General features: G+C 57.4%; 1 protein-coding gene across 3 annotated transcripts in view; it reads right to left on the minus strand.

Moving 5' to 3' along the window:
• MROH1 (maestro heat like repeat family member 1) overlaps nt 1-25736 on the minus strand; it is a 102068-nt gene that overhangs the window by 42718 nt on the left and 33614 nt on the right. For all 3 annotated transcript variants that reach the window (XM_025214233.1, XM_025214232.1, XM_025214231.1), the window contains exons 6-19: nt 17048-17199; nt 16212-16352; nt 15253-15345; nt 10009-10087; nt 8375-8488; nt 7114-7187; nt 6486-6605; nt 5269-5379; nt 4362-4506; nt 4218-4258; nt 3306-3474; nt 2271-2323; nt 1108-1215; nt 1-12 (exon numbers count right to left, since the gene is read on the minus strand). In XM_025214233.1, coding sequence (XP_025070018.1) covers nt 1-12; nt 1108-1215; nt 2271-2323; nt 3306-3474; nt 4218-4258; nt 4362-4506; nt 5269-5379; nt 6486-6605; nt 7114-7187; nt 8375-8488; nt 10009-10087; nt 15253-15345; nt 16212-16352; nt 17048-17199 — 1412 coding nt within the window. The remainder of the gene's footprint in view (nt 13-1107; nt 1216-2270; nt 2324-3305; nt 3475-4217; nt 4259-4361; nt 4507-5268; nt 5380-6485; nt 6606-7113; nt 7188-8374; nt 8489-10008; nt 10088-15252; nt 15346-16211; nt 16353-17047; nt 17200-25736) is intronic.

The raw sequence follows: 25736 nt of genomic DNA on the forward strand, positions 1-25736 counted from the left end.
GTACAGGAAGGTCTGGAAGGAGGAAGGGGAGCGTTATGTCCTGGGGAGCCAAAGCCTGGCTGAGCCCTTGGATGCAGACATCACCCAGGCCTTCCCTTCAGCCTCTGCACTGGGCTGCCTTCCAGTCTAGGCACATGCCATGACGGGGACCCACACGGTAGGGCTAGGAGGATGGCACACACAGGAGCCCTGTCAGGTGCTGGGCAGCAGAGGCCAAGGTTGGGTCTAACAGAGCACTTCAATGACCAAACAAGCTTCCCTCCACACCCAGGGGCTTGCTCCTGGCTCTGCAGACCTGATCTCAGGGCGACCTGGGAGCTGGCCTGAGGCCCGCTAGAGCAGGACATGCACGTTTTCAGGATTCAAATGCTGAGTGAGACACTTGAAGCCGTCTGCTTCACACACCAGTTGCAAAGCAGAACAGGCCAGAGCCAGCCAGCTCGGCTCAGCTCTTGGCAGCTTTCCCTGCTAAGCAGGGCAGCAGTCGCAGCTCCTCCATCCTGCCATCCGCTGCCTCACCCTGCCCTTCAGCATTTCTCACCGCCTGGCAGCCCTGTCACCTGGGCATCCCAAACCCTCGTGGTGCAATCACCAAACTCTTCATTCTTCCTCCACAGGAAGCCCCAGTTCTTCCCTGTTCACACCAGAGACCTTGTCTGGTCCAGACGGCTTCTCCTCATGAGCTCGTTTGAGAACAGGCCAATTCACAGCAGCCCAGAGTGCACAAAACCAGGCAGCTCCTTCAAGCTGCAGGACTGTGGCTGTCAGACAGCAGGGAGCCCTGCCATGCTTGGGCAGTAGCAAGAGGCTGCAGAGGCCCCAAGACTCCAGGTCTGAATCTGCCCAGCGGGAATCTGCCCAATGCTTTCCCATTGCCTGGAGGTGCCAAATTCGGTAGGCACCAGCTCAGCGGGCCGATCAGCCCCCAGGCCACATTAGAGAGATGCCCAGGTAGAGCAGATACTCTCGTGGCGGAGGACCTCATTCACTCCTGAGCTCGTTCGTTTGGCAGCTCCTTACAGACCTTCTCCAAGGGGAAGCCGTTCAGGAGGACCTCATTCACTCCTGAGCTCGTTCATTGCCTTCCCAGGGCAGATCCTTACAGACCTTCTCCAAGGGGAAGCCGTTGTAGCTGTTCAGCTGCTTGCACATCTCCGTGCTGAACTGGCAGATCCAAGACTTGTCCGAAATCACTGTCAGCGTCTCCTTGAGGAACTGCGGGGAGAAGAGGACCCGGTCAGGGGGTGCAGCTCAGAGGCAGGAGCAGTGACTTGGAGTCTCTCTTTAGGGAGCAGCACAGGCCAGGCACTTCCTCTAGCCGAGACATCCTTGCACATCCGCTTGGGTTGCTTGGTCAAGAAGGCGCATTGGGAGGGGAGGTTTTTACATGGCCCAGCGAGCAACCCAGCCTCCACTGAAGAGCCTGCAGCTCAAGTACTACCCTGCCACGGAGCTACACTTCCACTTGAGAGCTTTGGAGCCCAGCTTGGACCAGGGTAACCAGGAACCTGGCCCTCATGAGAGCAGGACAAGCTCTGCTTAAGTCCTTGATGTCCTGTTCGGTTCACTTAGTGCAGCAGGTACCAGTACCCTGTGCCAGAGGTCTGTCACTTTACTAGGGAACAGACAGCCCTGTTGAGAGGGCCCAGCCGCAGGACACCGGGATACTGAGGGAGTGTCTCACTGGAAGCTTAAAACCCAGGGGAGAGAGCAGAAGGACAAAAGGTGAGCTCGCTACCAAGGAGGGGCCAGGCTGCTGTGCTGGGGTCTGAGCCGAAGGGCTCCGTCCTAGCGCCCAGGGCAGGGCACAAGGTTTGGTTTTGATTTAGGCTTAATGACTTATCTGGAAGGACTGGTCGAGGAGCTCCTCGGGGAGCAATACCCACCTGCAGAAGCAGATGACCTGCTTACACCCTCGCTGCCCCTCGGGAACCTCGCAGCACCCCAGATTCAGCCTCACGTGTGCTCTCTGTGGGAGGTCCCTCTGGTATACTGGGGTCAAGCCAGGGCAGATCCAGAAGCCTGAACCCCTTTGTTCTGGGGTGAACGGGGACCCCAAAAGATACTGCTCTATGGATGCCCCATGGCAGCCCAGAAGCTGCCACTTCCTGGACCCGGAGATCATTTTAGGACTGGCCTTTACACTTCGCGGCATACCCACGCACTCTGCCCCTCACTATCCCACGTGCTCCCTCCCCAAGAAGCCACGGATGCGCTGCTGACAGTCCTGCATTATCCACACAGGCAAACAGACCCCGTGAGCAACTCACCAGAAGCAGCTTGTCTTCCCACTCCTTCTGGGACAGGGATTTCTCCGTGTGCTCTGGAACAAAGAGCGCTCCGTCAGGCGGCTCCGACCTGCACTGTGCACAGCAGACTCCCCCGGCTCAGTGCGGCACGACCCAGCCTGCTGCCTCGCAAGCAGCATGCTCTGGGAGGACGCTGGGGGGGCACGTCCAGCTGTGGTGCCTGACGGTACCTTTGCCTTAAGCAGCATTTAAGCACCAGACTCTGGGAGCCATAAGTGGAGCCTCACAAGCTGGCAGCACAGGGGCTGCTGATTTTAAGACCCCTGCTAACTACCTGCCTTAGCTGAGCATGTGAAAAAGGACGCTGTGCTTGGCTTTGGGGGTGGGGGAATTCCCCTGGCGAGCAGTCAGCACCAAATCCACACCCTGCAAGCTGCGGGCTTCCTGGCCTGTCCGGCGACTGGCCCCAGGTAGGAAGGCAGCACCCGACCGGCCCCAGCCGCTCAGTGCAGGGGGCACGGTCTGCGCAGGCTGCTCCCCAGGTGTAGCGTGCCGCTTGACTACAGTCTGCACCTTCAGCGAGGCAGGAGCTGCTCTCATGGGGCCTCTCTCAAGTCACCATGGCCCTGTGTGGACGGGGTGGCCACACACAGAACTTGCTGGCACATAGATTCACAGATGTTAGGGTCGGAAGGAACCTCAATAGATCATCGAGTCCGACCCCCTGCATAGGCAGGAAAGAGGGCGGGGGAGATGACCCCAGCTAGATACGCATCTAGCCTCCTCTTGAAGACCCCCAGGGTAGGGGAGAGCACCACCTCCCTTGGGAGCCCGTTCCAGACCCTGGCCACTCGAACTGTGAAGAAGTTCTTCCTAATGTCCAGTCGAAATCTGCTCTCTGCTAGCTTGTGGCCATCATTTCTTGTAACCTCCGGGGGCGCCTCGGTGAATAAAACCTCCCCAATTCCCTTCTGTGCCCCTGTGATGAACTTAATGTGCTAGCTCTTCCCTCGTTGCTCTGAGCAGGCTCAGCCATGCCCCAAATTCGTGCCGTACCTTCCAGGTGCTCCACTAAGGGGGGAATCGCGGCGTTCCACAGTGGGCCCAGCGTTGGATGGATGCTCGAGTGCAGCCCGTTAAGCAGGCGCAGAGCAGCAGCCCCCATCAGCAGGCGCAGAGCAGCAGCCCCCTGGCCATCCCCCAGGTAGGGCTGGGAGGACACCACCTGAGTGTCGGGCAGAAGAATCAGAGCAGATGAACTGCAAGCTCTGCAGAGGGTCTGGCTGTCAGTCCTGACATGGCACAACGCAGTGCCGGGCAGAGGTACCCGAGCTAGCCTGAGTGCTGGGAGCTGCAAGGCCCTGCTGGCATCGTACCCCACCCCACATCCCTACCGAGGCAAGGCCAGTTAACCCAGGCTCCACTTCCAATCCCCAGGTTGGCTCGGACATCTGGACCAGAGATACTCAGTGCCTGCATGTACTTTGGGCTCCCTCGCTCTGTGCAGCCAGAAGGGATATCTGACCAACACCTCAGTACTTCGGGGGAAGAGACCAGTTCCCAATATTCCCAGACTTTTGTTCTGGTTTTTGTTACCCAAGACCTCTACCAGAACGGCTCTCAGGAAGCTGGAGGTGAGAAGTGGGCGCTGTCTGGAACAGCGCCCAGGCCTGCTAGAAGCAGCAGTTTGATTCAAGAGCTTCCCCAGCCCGAGAGATCGGGAATTGCCAAAGACTCCCACAGAGAGAAAGAGGTTTCGACACTGGGCCAGAGCATGCTGCCTGGGGAGCAGGACCCCTCGTCCTGCCACCCTACCCCCCATTGGTCAGTGGGGTGCCCAAGACGGGCTATTTGGGCTTCAATGCTGCCCTGCGTCTGGGGCAGCCCGTGCCAGCTTGAAAAGCCAGTGCTTTCTGAAGGTCCCTCAAGCAGAGAATGGAAGAACAAGTCCCAACCCCACCAACTCACCAGCAGCCTTGTGGTCAGGGCAGACGGGGATGGCAGATTTGCTGCAAACGCAGGAAGAGAAAGAAGCATGAGACGCCTTCTCACCCCCCGGCCCGAGTCCCAGGTCATGCCCCAGCGGAGCGCCAGGGAGCCCCAGGCACTCACGGTTGGCGTCATAGTGGATGAGGACCGCTGCCTCCCCCTCCTCCTGCTTCTTCATCGCCAGGTGCATTAGGCTCTTGCAAAGGGGCGTCAAAGCACTGGTGAACTGTACCGGGGTGACGAACTCCAGCAGGTAGGGCCACAGCACCTGCAGAGGGGAGGGAGGCGCTCGCACTCAGCTGGCACCACGCGTGCTTAGGTGGAAAACATGCCATGATGTCGCATGTACCAGGCTCTCGGAGCCCTGGAAGGTACCTTGCTATTAAAGGCAGGCCCCCTTCTTCTGGAAGAGGGGACGGGGGCTTTTAGAAGTGGTCGTTGGGCAGCTCAGACCTGCTCAGAGCTCTGCGATGCTAATGTTATTTTGTGCCAAGTGTATCGTCCCTTTCCCACCTGTTAAGCTCCACAGGGTCTGGGCTAGGACGGGAGTCATGAGGAGGGAGCTTCACAGCACTTGTGTTTTGCTCATGTTTTGACTGGAGGCAGAAGCTGTACCAGGGCAGATCTCCCTGAACGAGATGGCACCAAGTTACTGCAGTCCAGCTTCCCCTTACCGTGGGATAAGAGAGACTGCAAGAAACCGCTGTGCTAATGCATAGGAGCATTCAGCAAGGCCCCCAGCACCGGGTTCACCACACCCCGCTACCCCTCAGGTCACAGCTGGACTCCTGTTCTTCAACAAGGGGCTTAGCTGAGCCTCTTCACCTCCACTTCCCTGTGCTCTAGGCAGCCGCTGCCGGACGCAGGGGTTGTGATGACTTGGCTTGCCTTCTAGCAGGCCAGCCAAGCTCACTGACAGGCAGCTTGTTCAGGAGCCTTCCTGCTCTCACAGGCCGCCCTGGACATGAGCACACTCAACGAGACAGACACCAGGCCCTGCCAAATGCCGGCTGGGCAGGGAGGGACTCACCTCGCTCATCCCGTCGACGGTCGTGCTGATGAGGAAGCGCGTGTTGATACTGATGCTCCGGACACTGTCACTGGTGAAGTCATCTCCTTCCGGCATCTGCTTCTTGGGACCCTGGGGGGGGGGAAAATCAGACAGCTCCCATCCCCGGTCCCGGCTGCAGGGTCAAGGCTGACAGCTGGCAACATCAGCCACTGGGGCTGCAGGACCGTCTCCCTTTCCCTCCCATCAGACCAGTAGCTTGGCACATGGCTCGTTGCCAGGAGCAGGCAGGGCCAACCCAGGCCAGCAACCCCACTCTTTGGTGCGAGAGGTCCCTGCCTTGCCCTGCACGCCCGTCACCTCTGCTGGGAAGGGAAAGGCCTGTTACTGCCCCAGCCCCCATCTCCAGGGGAGCAAACGGGAATGCTGAGCGCAATGAGCACCCGCGTCTCCTGGGTCCAGCCTGCTGCTGGGGCTGGGTTCTCAGGCAAGCCCCACCTGTGCTCCAGGAGAAGCCTCTGGGGGAGGCACTTGTGCAGCACCGCCAAAGGGGCCTGGCAAGGAGCCTGGGCCCAAGTAACCGAGCCCAGGCTCAGGCCTGCAAGGACTGAGCCTGGCCCAGCATTGGTCTCTAGCAGGAGACCAAGGCTTATGTCTGTGGCTGTGCCATGAAGCTGGAGGCTGGGGCAGCAGGGAGCAGCTGTCACAACTCCTACCTCTGCCCCCACCCGGCTGCCTCAGAGCCCGTGACAGGAGCAGCACTTGCTGAGCAAGACCTCAGTCTGCGTGTGAGGGACCGAAGCACAGCTAGGGTCCCGGTGCCGTCGCAGGCACAAGTTCCCCAGGCTTTTTGCAGCGCCAGAGCAGGCTGCAGCAGAGCCCAGCGGAGCCTGCAGCACTGGTCCAGGCGAGATGCCGTTTGCACCCAGAGGGGCAGCCAGTAGAGACTAGATCCCTGCATCCCTCTGGCCCAGGCCCCCACAAGCAGCTCTTGTCCCTAGAGCGCAGGTGCAGCTGCCACCTGCTTCCGCTCCTGGATGGTGCCTTTCTTCAGGCATTCACACCACAGCCAGGTGCACTTCCTAGTGCTGGGAATGAAAGTCTGCTGCTGAAGCTGGAGCCAGCTCCTCAGAACAAGGACCAGAGTAGACAAGGGGTGATGCCATCTCACGGGGCTGGCGCTGCCTGATCTAGAAGGACAAGAACCCCCATTACCAGCGCTCTGACGCAAGTCTTACTGTGTCCAGGGGCAGGGCACATTGGCGGAGGATGTACTCCATCATGGCTTCGCCGCCTGCCTGCTCCAGGTAGCCGTGGTGAGCCATCGCACTGATCACCTGCACCACAGCCCGCTTCACCTGCAGGGAGGCAAGAGTAGGGGGGGGAAGGGGAACACTCCCCAGCAACCCCCGAGAAGGGAGCGGAGCCAGGGGGCTGGCGTGGCACTTCCCGAGCTAATGGCACCCCTTGCCTTTCCTGCGGCACCAGCCAGGGTGCTGAAGTTGGGGGTTGCAGCACTCCGGATACAGGGGCTCCCCAGCACTTGCCTACATGCAGCCCTACGGCCAGCACTGTGCTGCAGAGCGGGCAACCAGCCCCTGCCAGGAGGGGAGGGACAGGGGACCAAGGTCACAAGAGGCTTTAGGGTACCCCTGATCCTCTAAGACTGAGGCAAGTCACTGGGGTGGAAACAGAGAGAGCTCAAAGGGATCCAAAGGAGAGTGAAGGTGCAGGGAGCGCGTCTCTGGCATGTGCCAAGGGGAAGGCAGCCCGAGAGCGCCGGGCATGTGCATGAGCGCAGGGCAAGAGGCAGATCAGTTCCCACCCCCGGGACCCCTGTTCTGGGGCCGGCAGGAGCCCCATTACCTTGTCACTGCTGTCCTGCAGAGGGAGCTTCATGGACGAGAGAATAAAGGGCTTTTTGATCTCCATCTGGGAGGCTGGAAGAGAGAGACAACAATGGTTCTAGCAGCTCCTCACGACCTTCCTGCCCTGCCACAGAGATGCTCAGAGCCCTGCGGGACCTTTGGAGGGCTCCAGCTATCCGCTGCCAGTACTGACCACCCGCACAGCCTGGGAGCTCGCCTCCCTGCCCCAGCAGCTGAAGGGAAGCTGGCTTCTTTTTTCCACCCCCCCCTCCAACAGCCACCAATGCCCAGTGGAACGAACGCTCCTCGATCCCGGTGCCTCCCCCCAGCAGAGAAGATACCGTGGGTGGGGGCAGCGGGACCAGCCGGTGCTCTCAGAGATGAGATCTAACCTCAGGCCCGAGTGCAGCCAGACATGTAGGGCACAGCCCCTGCTCTGCCATGAGCAGGCCAGGGAGCAGCAGTCTGTTCCTCAGAATGGCAACAGAAGCAACCACGCTGCAAGGAAGCTTTGAGCAAGCCCCGGGGGAAGTCTTTATCCTAGGACAGGCCTGCTCAGATGCGACTCATGGCTTCTCTGCGCTGTCAGAGAACCACCGATGCAGCAGGACGAGGCCGGTCCAGGGGAGCACATCGGGGCCTCTCTTGGATGTGTGCATGGCATGATGGCATAACAGACGAATGAACTAGCTCAGGGCTGGCGGCAGGACAGTGCTCTGCCCAGACTGACAGCTCTGGGAGCGCCAGGGTCTAAATCAGCCCAGCCAGAGCCCTGTGCTCCCCTGCTCCCAGTGCTACAGCCTGCAGTGCAGAGATGCCCTTGGGCCCAACAACCCTGAAGCCAAAACAGCCCGTGCTAACCATCAGCCAGGCCAGCAACCAAGCTTCAACATCAGCTCATTGGCTTGTCTTGCTCAGATGTGCCTACACGTGCAGACACCAGGAGCAACAGGTGTCTATATGCCAGGCAGGGGGGAAGGAGAAGGTGAAGAGTAAAGCTTCCTGGGGCCCTCGCCAGCAGGGAAGCCACTGTTTCCTCAGCACTGTCAGCCTACAGGTGGCCAGTAGCTTTGCTCCCTGGTTCCAGGCCAAGCCATCGGCTGCACGACAGCCCTAAGCTTCCCGTTTCATGTCCAAAAGACCTTGCCCACACACAGGACAGTCGCAGGACCAGCCCAAGGCATCACAGCAGTTGGCTCAGCCAGCATGAGGCCTCAGTCCTCTGATCAGACACACACGGCTTAGCGCATGGTACTCACCAGCACAGTTGATGATCTGCCGCATGATGAGAAGCGTCCCCACCCGGACTCTCTCGTTGCTGTTCTCCAGCTTGGGGAGCAGGAAGGCGAGGACGCGGTCGGGGAAGGAACAGGCTGCAGGAGACCGGACTGGCTGTTACGGACACTCCTGGCTCGTGGAGTGGGCTGCAGCCTAACAAGGCTGGCAGCTGCCCGATTCAGACAGCTGCAGCCGATGGGCTCAGAGCTGCAATGATGCAGCCTGCTACGGGCAAGAGCTCTGGGCAGCACAGAGCCCTGCCGGCCAGGACGTGTCTTGGGGCAGCTTTGCCCAAGTGAAACATGTGGTACATGTCCTAGGCCACATCAGATGCGTGCCCACTGCCTCCCATCCAGGGGCCAATAATGCGGAGGATGCTGCCAACAGGTGTGTGCAATGTCCTCTGCACAGACCAGTGCATGAACGGGGATGGGGAAAGGGGAGGCGTTGCACTTGGGGGCCTCGACTTGGTTATAACTTAATTTGGCCAGAGCTCTGTGCAAGCGTCTCCTTCTCTTTCCTCCTGGCAGTGGAGGGGGTCAGAAAGCCCAGTCTGGCACGTGCTGCCTTCTGCGGAGGATGTCAGAGTAACGTCCTACAGGGAAGGATCAGGCATGGCATCTCAGATCAGTGCTGCTACGGGCCTAAGACGTTGCTCGGAACATGCCGCAGCTCACGGCTTCCCTGGGCAAGAGCATCAGGAAGGAGGAGTCGCCCAGCAGTGACACGAGCCTCTCAGCTACTGCCGCTTCACTGGCGAAGCCACAGGCTTCCTCTAGAGGCAGAGTCATTAGCAAGAGGGGCTTTGCAGAGCCGGGAACGCGGGGCTCTGCTCTCCGAGGCCCCGTTCCTAGAGGAGGGCCACGCGAGCTGGAAAGCGCTGTCCAGGGCCTGGGCTACACTGCGGAGCTTGGCCAGCACAGCTTGCACTGCACACCCCTCCCCATACCCTGTGCAGCTCAGTCAGCAGCCTGCACTGGGGCACGTGCTGCAGCGGGCTCCTTGCCCGGGGCGAGTCAGGAGCTGCCGTGACTCAGCCAAATCACCCTGCAGAGCCTGAACGATTGCAGTGACATTTTTTGGGGGCGGGGGATGACAAATTCAGCAGCCCCAAGTGCTGGTTCAGCAAGCTCCAGGTTTCTCTACTGATTTACAGCAGTGCAGCACCAAGGGTCACCAGGCACCTGAGCTGAGTCAGGCATCCCAGAGAGCACATGATGCCTGCGTGCCCGCTTCCTACGCCATCCGGGAGCTGCGGGTTCCTAGCCAGGAAGGGAACGCAGCTACTTGGGGCAGCCCGGCAGCACAGCTGGACTCGCTCCGAATTCACACTGCATTTCTTAACCCCAAGGGCCCAGGAGCAGAGGGGAGTTTCACGGCCAGCCCCACCGTAAGCCAGCAGCCAGGACTGTACATTCACCACAGAGGCTCACACACCGAGTCCGCCACCGGACTGGCTGGGAACAGGTCAGGAGTTGTCTTTCAGGCAAGGAGACTCCAATGTGACCTGTGCTTCCAGGAGGAAGCCGAGTCTCCGAGTACCCAAGCCCCCCAGCCAGCACTAGAAGGCAGCAGGACAGACTGCAGAGACCCTGCCTTTGCCCTCAGCCCTTACCCAGAACGGTGAAGCAGCGCAGCACCTCGGTGTGATTCTTCACCATGAGCGGGACGGAGGGGTCTGCAGGGGCACAGATCTGTGTGGAGAAGCAAGCGGTGAGATGGGAAGGGACCAGCACTGGCTGTGATAAACCCTGTGAGCAGAACTCAGGCTTGGCGTTGGTGGGAAGGCTGGCGATCTGGACCCGTCCCCTTTCTGAGGCACATTAAGTGCAGCGTTCCCACAGTTAGGGCACATCTGATGGGCAAAGGGCAGCTGCCGAAGCACATGGGTCCAGGGGCTGGCGTGCATGTCCCTTTCAAGAGGCAGAATCGGAGCAGGAGTCGTCTCCACTACAGCCTGCTTTAATACTACATCTGCTATGTGTGTGGACCTGCACGCCCCCTCCACCCCAAGCGCTCTTCAGTCTGCAGTCTTATCTATACTCAGAATAGGAGTTGGACTCTTTGGGGGCCACAGCTCTGCTCTGCGTTTGGCTCTGGCTGATCACAGAATCCTAAAGCCGTGGGACGGGCAGGGAGCTGCAGGGGTCACGTCTAGTCCAAGCCCAGCCTGGAGCAGGATCCGCCCCGTTCCAAACCCATCCACACAAACCCCGCGTCCGACCTCAGAGCCACACAACACAGTCACCCCTGACCGTCCCAGGCACCACCCCTGCCCCTAGAAAAGCAGGGTGGGCCGCGGCCGCCAATATCCTTCTATAAAAGGTAGTAGATATATGCTGCAGAGACCACAGGCAGGGGCTATGCCCCCGCTGCAGAGGAAGGTAAACCCCCACAATCTGCACCAGTCTGAGCAGGGGGTAAAATCCCTTCCTGCCCCAGTGCAGCATCAGACTGAGCCTCAGCGCAGGGGCAAGACCCTCACAGTTTCATAGTTGGTCGGGTCGGAAGGGACCTGAGCAGATCATCACGTCCAACCCCCTGCCATGAGCAGGAAAGAGCACTGGGGTCAAACGATCCCAGCAAGGTGTTCGTCCAGCCTTCTCTTGAAGACCCCCAGGGTAGGAGCCAGCACCGCTTCTCTTGGAAGTTGGTTCCAGATCCTAGCCACCCTGATTGTGAAGTAGCATCTCCTGGTGTCTAGTCTGAATCTATCCTCTGCCAGCTTGTGACCGGTATTTCTAGTCACTCCTGGTAGTGCTCGGGGGAACAGGGACTCCCCCAATGCCTGCTGGTCCCCCCTGACTAGTTTGTAACAGGCCACTAGATCCCCCTCGGCTTTCTCTTGTGGAGGCTGAACAGGTCCAGGTCCCGTCGCCTCTCCTTGTAGGGCCTGCCTTGCTGCCCCCTGACCATGCGGGTGGCCTCCTCTGGACCCTCTCCATGCTGCCCACATCCCTCCTGACGTGCGGCGCCCAGTACTGGACGCAGTACTCCAGCTGCGGCCTGACCAGTGTCGCGTAGAGGGGGAGGATCACCTCCTTGGACCTGCTCGAGATGCATCCGTGGATGCACGACAAGGTGCAGTTGGCCTTCCTGACCACGTCCCCACACTGTCGGCCCATGTTCATTGTGGCATCAATAATGACTCCAAGATCCTTTTCTGCCTCTGCACTGACGAGAAGGGAGGTCCCCAGCCTGTAGGTGTGCTGCTGGCTCTTCCTCCCCAGGTGCAGCACCTTGCACTTGTCTGTGTTGAAACCCATCCTGTTCTCATCCGCCCACCCCTGTAACCTGTCCAGGTCCGATTGCAGCCTGTTCCTCCCTTCTAGCGTGCCCACATCTTAGTGTCGTCTGCGATTTGAACAAGGTGCTTTTCACCCCCTCATCCAAGTCGCTGATGAAGATGTTGAACAGTGCGGGCCCGAGGACCGAGCCCTGGGGGACCCCACTGCCCGCGTCCCTCCAGGTCAAAAATGACCCGTCCACCACCACTCTCTGGGTGCGGACCCTCAGCCAACTAGTGACCCACCTGACTGTGTAGGTGTCAACACCAGTCCCCTAGTTTTTTAATGAGAATGGGGTGAGAGACAGTGTCGAAGGCCTTCCTAAATCCAGAAAGACTATGTCCACTGCTACCCCTGCCTCTAAGGATTGTGTGACCTGGTCGTAGAAGGCACCAGGTCAGTCTGACAGGACCTGCCCCTAATGAACCCATGTTGGTTGCCCCTAAGCATGATCTCCCCTGCTGGCCCCTCGCAGATGTGCTCCTGCATAATCTTCTTGAAGAGCTTCCCCAGGACCGAGGTAAGACTAACAGGCCTATAATTTCCTGGGTCCTCCTTCCTCCCTTTTTGGAAAATGGGTTGGTCCCAGCAGGAGCACTGGCACAGCCCAGCCCCATCCCCAGTGCCTCTGGGGGAGGCTTACACGCCCCCGACACATAGAGCAAAAGAGGGAGGGGGGCGTAAGCCTCCACCACAGCCCAGAAGCCTGGGAAGTCTCCGCAACAGAGCGCAGGCATCGCTGCACCCAGATCATCCCTTCCCAGTGGCTTTCCAGCCTCTCCTTGACACCTCCCATGATGGAGGGTGCTGCACCACTGGACCGGTCAGAGCCCCACCAGCACACCCGTGCACTGCTCCGCACTGCCAAGTCAGGGCTCTGCTCTGCTCCCGATCCGGAGCTGTGCGAACTCTTCTCTTCCCTGATCTGAACTAGCAATGGTGACTGCAGGCTCTGGGGAAGGGACCATTCTCCAACTCCAGCAGGGACGAGCAGCATTGCCCACAAGCTCAGGGCCATAAGAAACAGCCTCTGGGCAGGACAAGCAGACTTGGCCAGAACGGCCTGCTTGCCAAGACCCACTTCCAGAAGTCTAGAGCAGGGAATCGGCAACCTCTTCTTGAGACAGGCTGCAATGATCCAGCTCTGGTCCAAGGCAGGTGGGACCTAGGGCCCGATCACTGCTGCCGCTTCTCCCCTCTGCCCAGATCCAGTGTTTCTGCAGGCTGGATCCAATCCTGATGTAGAGCCAGCAGGTGCATTGCTATGGCACTGGAAGGTTGTTCATTACCTCGTCGCCATCTGCCTCAAGAGGAAGCATTCCCTCTTCTTCTGCAGCAGATCTGGGGGATATCATTTCATTGACGTTCTAAGCCTCAGGTGCGGGTGTCTAGGACATTAAACATCTGCCTGTAGCTTGATGGGCCTCTCCTAACCAGAGCCACAGCAGCCAGCAGTGAGTGAGGAACGCAGGGTTTGCAACGCAGCTGGCACGAGGAAGAGGGAGCAAAGCAGCACCCTTCGGGTCCCCCACCCTGCAGACACTCCACACAGGATGGCCAGAGTCCCTGCTCCTCTCGGCCCCACCATGAACATCCTGCACTCTCCAAAGTCAAGGCCCCCAAGTCTGCCCAAAGTGCCAGGCTGTGCTCAAGTCCCTCCGTCACTGACACCAAACCGAAATGAAAGCACAAATCAGCACATCCCACGTAGCCAGAGGACTCCCAGGTTTGGCCTTGGAGAGGACACGCTGGCATCACCAGACTTGGGCTGACACTGGCATAAAGGGCTCTACCCCAGACAGGAAGAGGAACAAGTGGGAACGATGCTGCCCACGCAACTCACGCAGGATCCAGCACGTGGATTCAGCAGAGGAAGTGGCACACGTGTGAGTGAAGCTCAGTTAGTTCCTCTGCTTCCCACGGGGAAGGCCCGCCTGGGTAGTCCAGGCCTGGGAACAGAAGCACCTGGTCCTCAAACAGGAGCAGCCCAAGCACTTCCAGTAGGATTCACTGAGCGTGGGATGCCACCAATGCGATGGGAGAACCTGGATGCCTCAAGTGGCTGCTGGGATGCGAGTCTCTGCTCGTGACCCAGTAGCTGGGCTTGGCCCACGTGGCTGGATTCACACTCAGCGCTTCATGATCACGTCAGGCTTCCTCCACAAGCCGAGCACCGTGTGCTCTCACGGAGGAAACCCCACTGGAGACCGCAGCTAACCACATCAACCAGGCCAGAGCTGGCAGCACCAGGCTCCTTTGCTCCAACAGAAAAGCCACTCAAAACAGGCCTTTCTGCACCTTGCACTGTTATAACAGGCGGGCACGGCTCAGACCACAGAAGTGAAACTACTCGAGAGGCTCCTTGAACAGAGACCGCTGGCCCCCACCCCCTCACTCCGCTGTGGCCTCAGGCTGCCCGTGACCTGCCATCCCGTGTTTTAGAAGAGCAGTCCTGAACTCACCTAGCATAAATTTTTCCTCCTGTCCATGAATAAGAGCCTGGGGCCTGCAGGCTGAAGAGATGTCAGCCCCAACGCACCGACTTGCTTTGCAACAGCAGCGTCTGGAGGGAGCTGAGCAAAGCCCCAGATCCCACGTATGGTGCTGAGAAACCAGGACAGCCACTGCGCCGTTACCGGGCTGGCAGGTCGAGGGCTATCACCAGCCTCCGCTAGCTCAGCACAAGGAATCAAAAAGCCCCTTTTGAGGGCCGCCAGTCAAGTGGCATGTGCTGGTTTGGGGCCTGCACTAGACAATCTCTACCTGTAAAACCCTTCCAAGCCTAGCAGTCAGTGGGTCGCCATCACACATTTTGGTTCAAGGGGTACAGGAAGCAATTCTACCCCGCAGTCAGGCCGATACGGACCGTGGGGGGTTTGCCTTCCTCTGCTGCAGGAGGCACAGCCTTTTACTGGGTCTCTCGAGCATATTTAACAGCTTCTTGTCTTTGCAGCAGCAGACTAGGATGGTTTAGTCAGGGCTGGTCCTGCCTTAAGACATGATCTTGTGAGAGCCCGTCCAGTCCAACTGCTCCGAATCCAAGGACCTGCCCCCAGTCCCAGTGCAGAGCAGGGCTGAGACCCTCACGCAGCACGTCTGGGCCAGGAGCCAAGCCCAGAAGCTGCTTCTGCAGCGGGACGGCCTCCCCGACCCCTGCCAGCATGACAGGCAATAGGAAGACCTTCTGTTAACAGTGGCACTAAGCCCCCTTCGCCCTAGCAGACGAGCACATATCTCGTTCTCCTGAAGCTCTCTTGACTCTGCTGATGACTCTTGACTCATCCCCATAGCCTGCGGTGGCCAGTTCAAGCTCCCCCCAGCAAAACGGAGATGACCTCGTTTAAAGGAAGCTTCCTCCCCCCCGTTGCCCCTGTGCAGGCTGGAGCCTGGGAAGGTCATTCTGTGAGCTGGCAGGGGGTTATGGTGCTCTCTGACCTCAACCCCAGGATCATGAACACACTCCAGCCCCTTTCCAGAGGAGCCAGTCAACGCACGCTCTGTAGCTCTGCACCTCCTTCCAGCTCCCAGCACAGGGTTCACTGCCTTGCTTGCTCCCCACCTCAAGTCCTCACCTGGGGATGCAGCGCGCTCAGGAGTGCGTCCAGCTGCGTGTCCAGAGTACGGCTGCCAATGTTGACAGAAGCCTCCAGGATCTGGCACAAGCTCTGCTCAATGAGACATTACAAAAGGTGCTGTTAGCAGTGGGAAGAGGAACTACACCATGAGATGGGTAGTTAGTATGGGCTGGCCTGCGAACTGGTACATGCCAGCCTGGCGGGAGGGGCACAGGGTCTGCAGGTAAAAGCCAACCTGGTGCTGGGGGAAGAACAGAGCTGAGGCTCCCAGAGCACCCCCACCACCTCCTACAATGATCTTGGGGTAAGGATTTGCAGCAAAGGAGGCTCAGGTTAGATAGTAGGAAGAACTTTTTGACTAGGAGGATAGTAAAGCACAGGAACAGGCTACCCGGAGAACTGGTGGACTCTACATCCTTGGAGGTTTTGAAGATCTGGCTAGACAAAGCCCTGGTTGGGATGAAGTAGTTGGGGCTGGTCCTGCTTTAAGCAGGGGTTGGACTAGATGCGACTCCCTGAGGTCCTCACACCCTCATTCTCCGATTCTACGATCCAAGAGCAGCTCCTGTGCACACAAGCAGCTGCCACCACCGCATCAGCGTGTCAGTGGCCTGCAGAGTTCCCAGGCAAACCTCACTGCACATGCTGGACAGCAGGAGTCCTTACGGACCCCATCAGGGACCAGGCATGCGATGGGGCTCAGCAGTGGGAAGCTAAGCTAAGCTTTGGGACCGCTCCTCTGCTGCTAGAACCCGGCAGTCCAGCCCATGCTGGTCAGACTGGGAAGGCCCAGCAAGACAGGGCCAGGGAGTGGCAGGGCTGTCAGACCCTGGCAGCACAAGCCAGGTGACGCAGTGCCCTCTGAGGCCTCCCCCAGCACTCCAATGAGCACCAAGGAGCCAGTGGGCCCAAAGATGCCCCATGGGACTAGGGGAGCCGTGTGTGCAGCTGCTGACCTTGGACACGTAGAAGGTCTCCACGTGCTTCTTGTAGAGGGCGAGAATCCCTGGGATGAGTTTGGGGAGCTGCTCCTCCAGCTTATCGCCGGGCATCAGGTAACTCATGGGTCCGAGAGCCTCCACGACCGCCAGCCTCAGCTGCAGGAAAGCAAAGAGACCCTGCACCAGCCAGGCCTCACAGGGCACCCCCCACCCTAGTAAAGGACTCCTTAGCCAGGGGGTCTCCATGGCTTTGCTCCGAGGGCCTTACAAGCTCCCAGCCCTGTTCCATCTGGTCCTAGCGAGCGGGCCAGGCCTACAGCCACTGCCCCCATCCCCTCAGGAGAGCCGCAGCTTTCCTTCCCAAGCCATGGAGTGCAGTCCCCACAGTCAGTCTTTTCCTTTGTGCGCTGAAGACACGTGGTGCTAACAGGCGTCTAGAGCGAGTGGAAGTGGGGCCAGGACATCTCGCTGCAAACCCAGCTACCAGCTTGTGCAGTTTCTTACTCTGCAACAGGGGAGCTGCCTGCCTGCCTTCCTTACACACACGCACACACCCCCCTCCAATACCACGGGAACCTCCCTGAGCTCACAAGTGCTGTCCAGCAAGTTCCCTACTCAACTCCTCTAAGGAGAAGAGGCAACTGCTGTGCCCAGGGAGGACATCAGCCGTGCCGTCACAGCCGATGAGGAGCCATGCTCTTAAGGTGCGGATGTTGGAGAACACCCACAGGGAAGGGAGCCAGGCCAAGCCCTGCCACAAGCAGTGGGAGGCCCAGTCCTACGAGGATGCACAGATTCAAGGGCGTCTCCCTCCCCCGCCCCCACCGTGAGAACAAGTGGCCCAGCGGCACCTTGGCCTCCCGGCTCTGCAGCCAGCTGTTGAAGAGCACGTCATAGGCGCTGAAGATCTCATTGGAGAAGGTGTCCTTCCTCACGGTCGGGTCGGGGGCTTTGTCCAGGTTGGCCAGGTACTCCTGAATGCTCTCGCTGAAGTGCTGCAGGGCTGCAAGGCAGAGGCGCGTGCAGTCAGTTCCACATACACGGAGCGAGCGCTAGAAGCTCACAGGAGGCTTTCTGGGGAGTGAAAGGAACCACGCTACCGAGAAACACTGGAGTCTCCTGGTACGGAGGCTGCTCTCATCACGAGGCCTGTGGGTTTTCCCCTAGCCCCGACAGTCCCTGGGGGAGGTGGGCAGATGTCATGTTTCCAGGATACTTTTACTTGGTCCCTTCTACCCATGTTTAAGAGCAACCTTGCTGTCTTGGTGTTGGTAACTCCAGAGCCCGTGCTGGCTCAGAATTAGGGAGGTCTGTAAGTACGGTGTAGCTCCTGCCCTGGCAAGCTTGGCATCCCTCTCGGCCTCTAGCTGGGGAGTACAGCCAATCACCCAGGATGTTCCCCATATAACAAGGCCCAGGGAGACCCATGGGGTGGGCAGGACGGACTGCACAGGGAGGAGGGAGGAAGACGGGGGAGACTCGGAAACTAAGAGATGCTGCGGACTAGCTGGACAAGAGAAGGTCACCTCTATGCTCAGCTGACTGCGTATGTGGCTGCGACGGGTGCAGTCATGCGTTTTATTCCTTTAAGCTGCAGCATCCATGTCTGCACAGGCTTTGACCCTGGCTAGCTAGTTTTGTCCTTGGCTAGCAAGTGTTGCCATTTGAAGCCCCATCTTCCCATCTTTAAGGTGGGGAAAGCCTCAAGCAGGAATGACTTGTGAGCAGAGGTGCATCCAAGGCCCAGGGACGTCCCCAGCAGCGCGCTTCAGGACTTATCCCTTCCTTCTAAGTGTCCAAGACAAAGTCTGCTCCACAGCGGCATCTCCCCCAGGCACCAGGCTGTGGCTAGGACTTCCGTCACAGCCAGCTCGAGTCCGTTTCAGTCACCTAACGGATCAAGAGGAGATGGACGTCTCCGCTTCCTGAATTTGCTACGGAAACCAAGGACAACTTCAGTCCCAGCTCGGAGTACAGCACAGGGTCTTGGGGAATCACAGACAGTGAGGGTGTGAAGGGACCTCAGAAGGTCACATCTAGTCCAACCCCCTGCTCCAAGCAGGACCAGCCCCAACTGCATCATCCCAGCCAAGGATTTGTCTACCCGGGTCTTAAAACCCTGCAAGGACAGACTCCACCACCTCTCTGGGGAGCCTGTTCCAGTGTTTTACTGCCCTCCTAGTGAGAAAGTTTTTCCTAATATCTAACCTAAACTACGCTTGCTGCAACGTGAGACCTTTGCTCCTTGTTCTGTCGAGGCTCCCAGCTAGGGGCTTTATCCAAGACAAGTTTCAAAAGTCTGACAGACTGCTCAGCATGAGCCAGGCCACACTTGAAAAGGAGTTGAAGGTAAAATGGCTGCCTGCCTGGTGGGCAAAGACTCGGCACACACCGTACGGCAGCCCAGGCCAGGCTGGCACTGCCTCTGCTCTCAGCCCGGAGAGGAGAGCTCAGGGAAGCATCACCCCTTTCCTCCCATGCACTCATTTAACACCCCCAGCAGTGGTGGGAGATGAGCGAGCAGTGTCAAGCATGGTCAGTCGCAACTTAACCCCGCAGCCAGCCCGGGGCGGGGTCGAGAGCTGGATAAACCAGCCTCTTCAACAGGCACTCGTATAGGTAAAGGAACATCCAAGGGCCAGATGCCTCCTTACAGAAAACTTCTTCCAGCCACTTGAGCCTGTGCTGCCCGGCGCTGGACACTCAGCTGGCTCCTTACAGCGCAACCCAGCTAGAAACCTGCCTGCTTCCAGGTCTCGGCCTGCCCCGTAACCGGTCTCCTTCCAACCCTGTGAAGCTGGAAGCAATTTCTGAAGAGCTGCCAAGTGGGGATGACCGCTGGGCTGACTCGAGTGCAGCTGCAGCATTCGCTTCCCAAGGAAATGCAAATAAGTATTTTAAAGACTCAAATTTATGCTTGGGGGTGGGGAAGAAGCTACCTTGAATCCAGGTGTAGCACCTGGAATAAGGCCTGCTGAGCAGCTGTGGCCCTTGGGGCAGAATTCACCAGATTTGACAGGGCGGCATCCACATTTTTAAGCCAGAGCAATTTTTGGCAGAGACCGAAGCCTTCTCCCCACCTGAGCATCCAGGGGAGATGAAGGGCGTTAGACTGGATTAGCAGGCCTGCCTATAGGATCACAGAAAAGAAAATCCTTTCCAAGTCTAATGAGATCTATTCTACCCCCTGCTCAAGGCAGAATAATCCTCAACTAACCTCTCCGGCCAGTGTCTGTGTCTAGCCAACCTGCTCGTAGAAATCCCTGGGGATAGAGACGCCACTGCTCGTCCAGGCCAGTGCTTGGCCACCCTCAAAGTAAGAAAGCTCTTCATCCCCAGACTAAATGTCCCCTGCTGCAACCTAAACTGAATCCATTACTCCTAGTCCTGTCACAGAATCGCAGACAGCCGTGGGGCTGGCAGGGACCTCAGGAGGTCACATCTAGTCCACCCCCCTGCTCCAAGCAGGACCAGCCCCAACTACATCATCCCAGCCAGGGCTTTCTCTACCTGAGTCTTCAAAACCTCCAAGGACAGAGAGTCAACCACCTCTCTGGGTAACCTCTTCCAGTGCTTTACTATGCTCCTGGTGAGAAAGATTTCCTAATATCCAACCTCAACTTTCCTCACTGCAACTGGAGCCCATTGCTCCTTGTCCTGCCATCTGCCCCCACTGAGAACAGCCCAGCTCCATCCTCTTTGCAACCCCCCGGCAGGGAGTTGAAGGATGCTCTTCAATCCCCTCCGTCTTCTCTCGTGGCACCCCCAGGGCTCTGTTCTCAGACCTGTACTCTTTAATGTCTTCAGAAACAATCCGGACACTGGTGTCAACAGCGGACTGGCCAAGTTTGTTGATGACACCAAACTTTGGGGAAGAGTCTCCACACTTGAGGACAGGCTGGCGATCCAGGCTGACCTCGATAGGCTTGCAAGGTGGGTGGATGAAAACCTGGTGGCATTCAATACGGAGAAATGCAAGGTGCTTCATCTGGGGAAATAAAAACCCACATCACACTTATAGGCTCGGCAATGCTGCACTTGCTAGCACCACGACCGAAAGAGACTTGGGGGGTCATGACTGACCACAAGATGAACACGAGCCACCAATGCGATGTCACAGCTGGTAAAGCAAACCAAACTCTGGCTTACCTCTACCAATGCATCTCAAGCAAGACCCAGGATGTCATCCTCCCGCTGTACTCGGCCTTGGTGAGGCCACAGCTAGAGTACTGCATCCAATTCTGGGCTCCACGATTCAGGAAGGACGTGGAGAAGCTTGAGAGAGTGCATAGGAAAGCCACGCGAATGATCAGAGGGCAGGAGAAGAGAACTTATGAAGACAGGTTGAGGCCTTGTTCAGAGAGGCTGAGAGCCTTATGAAGAGAGGCTGAGAGCCATGGGACTCTTCAGCCTGGAAAAGCGCAGGCTCAGGGGGGACCGGGTGGCTGCTGATACGTACATCAGGGGCATGCATCAGGACCTGGAGGAATAGGAAAGCCACGCGAATGATCAGAGGGCAGGAGAAGAGAACTTATGAAGACAGGTTGAGGCCTTGTTCAGAGAGGCTGAGAGCCTTATGAAGAGAGGCTGAGAGCCATGGGACTCTTCAGCCTGGAAAAGCGCAGGCTCAGGGGGGACCGGGTGGCTGCTGATACGTACATCAGGGGCATGCATCAGGACCTGGAGGAATGACTGTTCACCAGAGCGCCCCAAGCGATGACAAGGTCCAACGGTCACAAACTCCTCCAAGACCGTTTCAGGCTGGACATAAGGAAGAACTTCTTTACTGACCAAGGCCCCAAGGCCTGGAACAGACTGCCCCCGAGGCGGTGCAAGCACCTACTCTGGACACTTTCCAGAAATGTTCGGACACTTATCTTGCTGGGATCGTTTGACCCCTGCTGACTTCCTGCCCCTGGGGCAGGGGCCTGGACCCGATGATCTTACAAGGTCCCTCTGAGCCCTAATGTCTATGAAATCTGTGACATCTTCTGCAGACTAAATCAGCCCAGTTCCCTCGGCCTCTCCTCACCAGTCCTGCCCCGCAGCCCCAAACCATTTTCACTGCCCTCCCCTGGACTCTCTCTAATATGTGTCCACATCCTTTCTGTAGTGGGAGGGGGGCCCACAGCTGGACACAAGACTCCAGATGTGGCCTCCCCAGTGCCGAATAGAGAGGAAGAATCACCGCCCTGCCCCTACAGCCACAGAGGAAAGCCCCTCTCCATCCTCTATAAGCACCATTCAGGTATGTAAAGACTTACCCCCTTCCTCAATCTTCTATTCTCCAAACTAAGTAACCCTTGCTTTTCCAGCCTGCCTTCCCAGGCCTCTAAGCATTCCTGTCACTTCCCAATCCATCCACATCCTTCTTGACCTGTTGGGCTCAGGACTCCAAGGGAGGCCTCACCACAAGTGCCACAGAGCAGAAGCAGCACTGCCCTCAATTTGCAGGCGACACATCTGTTAACACAAGCCAGGATGCGACTGGCCTTTATTTTTCTCCTTGAGCCAAAAGAGCAGACTCTTCAGTCATTCAGCTTATGAGCCAGTGACCCTCCAAGGACTGCAACTCTGGTGGATGGTGGAGAGGCTCATGGGCTCGCAGGTACCCTCAAGAGCAATGTCGCCTAGAGTTTGGTACTCCTGGTAAGGTCCCGCATGGCTGCAAGGTTGAGAGGGGTTTCCAGTCTAACAGCAATCCAAAAATAAAGTCCTCGATGGCAAAGCAGATGGACGAAGAAAGGATACTTTACAATGGCTGCAAAGGCAGATGAAAGCTGCAGCAGAATGAAAACATCGGGTCATCTCAGCTTTCCTCGTCAGATTAAGGCTCCTTTCCCGCAAAGTTGTGTGTGGTTGCAGATGTACAGCAGCATCCCTGCACCACAGCGACATGTGCAGGCGTCTTCCTTCAATAGCAAGTCCTACAGCCACGGGCGAGTGGCGTCGGGGCCAAGTGCTAGCGAGCACTGGAAGCCCCTAGTCACAGACCTACACAGAGGCGATGACAGTACGACGGGCATTGCGGACATGGAACCGAGACACGTATGCGGCTCGGAAACTGCAATCACGGCTGAGCAGGCTATTTAGGATCCATAGAGGGAGAGGCTGGAAATGGTACCCTAAACCGGCCTCACTTCACCTGGCTGGAAAAGTCACATCCAGGGGGAATCGCTATCTACTCCCTCCTGGAAATATTTGCCAGATCTTCCATGGAAGATGCAGATCTCTGCAGGTGACCAAGGAAGCTGACCAGACTCACTGATGACCTCCTTACTTACTGGAAGATCGTTATCCTCATGTCAAGGGACTGCCAGCAGTAACGGCCACTGCAACCCTCCCGCCCAGGTCCTTCTCTGCCATATTGCAGCCTGGCCATCATTTCCCAGACTGCATTTGGGCCTGCAACTACTCTGCCCCAAGTGCAAGACTTCACACTTCTCCTTGTTGAATCTTGTCCGATTCATTTTGGACCATTCCTCTGGTCTATCTGGGTCAGTCTGGATGCTAGTCCTACCCTCCAGAGCATCTTCAACTCTGCCCAACCTTGCACACTTAACAAATTTGCAGGTAACTCCACCAATCCCATTGTCCATTCATTAATGAAGATGTTAAACAATGCTGGACCCAGGAGAGACCCCTCAAGAGCCCCAGGTGCTAACTCCTAACTAGATACTGAGCCACGGAGGAATTCCCCATTGAGCACAATGATCCAGCCAGTTATGCATCCACTTTACAGTATTTCCACAGACTCACAGACAACAAGGGCTGGAAGGGAGCTCGGGAGGTCACAACTAGTCCAACCCCCTGCTCCAAGCAGGACCAGCCCCAACTGCATCATCCCAGCCACGGCTTTGTCTACCCAGGTCTTAAACACCTCCAAGGATGGAGACTGCACCACCTCTCTGGGGAGCCTGTTCCAGTGCTTCACCACCCTCTTTGTGAGAAAGCTTGTCCTAATATCCAACCTCAACTTCCCTTGCTGTAACTTGAGCCCATTGCTCCTTGTTCTGGTGTCTGCCCCCACTGAGAACAGCCCAGCTCCATCCTCTTTGCAGCCCCCCTGCAGGGAGGTGAAGGCTGCTATTCAATCCCCCCTCGGTCTTCTCTTCTCCAGACTAAATCAGCCCATTTCCCTCCTCCTCTCCTCACCAGTCCTGTCCCCCAGCCCCACAACCATTTTCATTCTCCTCCACTGGACTCTCTCCAATGTGTCCACATCCTTTCTGTAGTGGGGGCCCACAGCTGGACACAGGACTCCAGATGTGGCCTCCCCAGTGCTGAATAGAGGGAAGAACCACTGCCCTCCATCTACTGGCAGCGCTCCTACCGATGCAGCCCAAGTTGCCGTTGGCCTTCTTGGCACCAAGGGCACACTGCTGGATCCTGCTCAGCTTCTTGTCCCCTGTCCATCCCCCGACCCCCGGTCCTTTTCTGCAGAGCTGCTGCCCAGCCAGTCAGCCCCAGCCTTCACTGGTGCATGGGATTGTTTCCTCCTCAGTGCAGGACTTTGCACTTGTCATTATTCACCTTCACCTAGTCTTTATTTCTATAGCTTGTTAATGAGAATGTAACGGGAGTACAATCCCATCCACAGCTTTCCCTCCAATGCGCAGGGCCTTTTACCTCTTCGTGGAGGGCAATCAGGTTGATCAGACACCACTTGCTCTTGATGAAGTCATGCTGGCTGTTCCCAACCACCTTGTTCTCCTCTAGGTACTTCAAGGTTTTCCTCCATTTCTCTGTAGAAAGTTATGTTTTCAGTTACTTAACACTTTTAATTAGGAGGGGAAGCTCTGACATTTTGGTGCAGCTGGCATCTGCAGCTGACGTCTGTCTTGAGATGAGCCTGTTTTAAGCCAAAACAGTTTAGCTGTTTAAGAACGTGGCTATAAAGAAAAAAAGTGATTTCTCCCTTTTAAAATAAAGCCTGCAGTCCTTAGAGACGTGCCCAAGCTTTGTGCAGGAACCTGAAGTTGAGCAGGACGAGGCATCGGGCAAGGTCAGGAAGCTAAGCTCCTGGCCCTTGGACAGTCTCCTCCTTCAGATGATTCATAGACCTGAGCTCAGCAGCTAAACCATGGAGGATCCTGCCTCAAAGCAGACGCTAATCCCTCGCCTCTGCTAGAGCTGTCTGGACTGCAGATGCCCCAGACCAGGGCCTTGGGGTGAGGGGTACTTTCCCCTGGAACCGCTGCTCGAGGTCAGAGCGGGACTGGGCACCGGACCAGAGGGCGACCGGCCGGCCAACCCCTGCTGCGAGCACAGGGTGTTCCACCCTCGCCACCGCTCAGCACAGCAGAGGAAGGAACCGGCGACCGTGGGGAAAGAGAACAGGCTTGCAATAAATTGAGACGGTTTCTAATGCTCAGGAGACAACAGCTCTGAAGGGGCAGTAGGAACTGGGCCCCTTGCTTATGATGGTGCTTTTTGCTTAAAAGGGGTTGTGACCTGGTGCCTGTAATAGCAGGAAGGGGTCTGACCCAGGAGGTCACCTTCAGTCCTGCGTCCGTAGGGCTAGACTAGGACACTGAGGGGAAGAGATGCGGGAGCTGAAGGGGCTGGGCACGAGAACAGCAGCTGCAACGTGCCTGGTTGACGAGCAGTATTCAACATTGCGTTCGAGCACTGAACACCATATGAAAACAGGCCTCCGTCGGCACACAAACTGAGCCCCGCTCCGAACGCTACGTTATACCATGTTCTCATGGGCTCCCCGTCATTGATTTTATATTGGGCAGTTCAAAGCAGCCTTGCTGCATGAGGCTGAGATGAATCCATGCAAATGGCAGCGCAAGGTCAGGAGTGCCCGGTAGTTCAGGCAGACAACAGGACAGCCGAGACCCAATGCCCCCAGCACAGAACTCTGCTCAATGCAGCACTTCCCGGGTTCAAAACCCTGCTCCGTCGCAGTTACAGCTACAAGCGCTTCCCCCCTTCAGCATAAGGCTTCAGGGCTATGCGCTGGGTGGCCAGGGGGAATGCCATACTGGACCTGGTATTGGCAACGGGGGATGACATGGTAGGGGACCTACAGATCGGTAGCCATCTGGGGGACAGTGGTCACCTAATAATAGAATTCACCGTAAGACGGGGAGTGGGTAAGGTAACTAGTAGGGTGAAAGTGCTAGACTTTAGGAAAGCTGATTTCAATGAACTCAGGCGATTAGTCAAGGACGCGCTGCAGAGTAGGAGTTTTGAAGTGATGGGAGCCCCGGAAGGGTGGCTGTGCCTTAAGGAAATGATCCTTCGGGCACAGAGGGAGACGATCCCGACGCGAGGAAAAAGAGGGAAAGGGGCCAGGAGGCTTCCTTGGCTGACCGGAGAAATCCAGGGCAGCCTACGGGCCAAAATGGGAGCACATAAAAAGTGGAAACAGGGAGAGATCACCAAAGATGACTATACCTCCTCTGCTCGTGCTTGTAGGGAGGCAGTTAGACGGGCCAAAGCTGCCATGGAGCTGAGGATGGCATCCCAAGTAAAAGACAACAAGAAATTGTTTTTTAGATACATAGGGAGTAAAAGGAAGGCCCAGGG

The sequence above is a fragment of the Alligator sinensis genome, unplaced genomic scaffold, assembly GCF_000455745.1.
Source record: "Alligator sinensis unplaced genomic scaffold, ASM45574v1 scaffold987_1, whole genome shotgun sequence".
In the NCBI taxonomy this organism is placed as follows: Eukaryota; Metazoa; Chordata; order Crocodylia; family Alligatoridae; genus Alligator; species Alligator sinensis.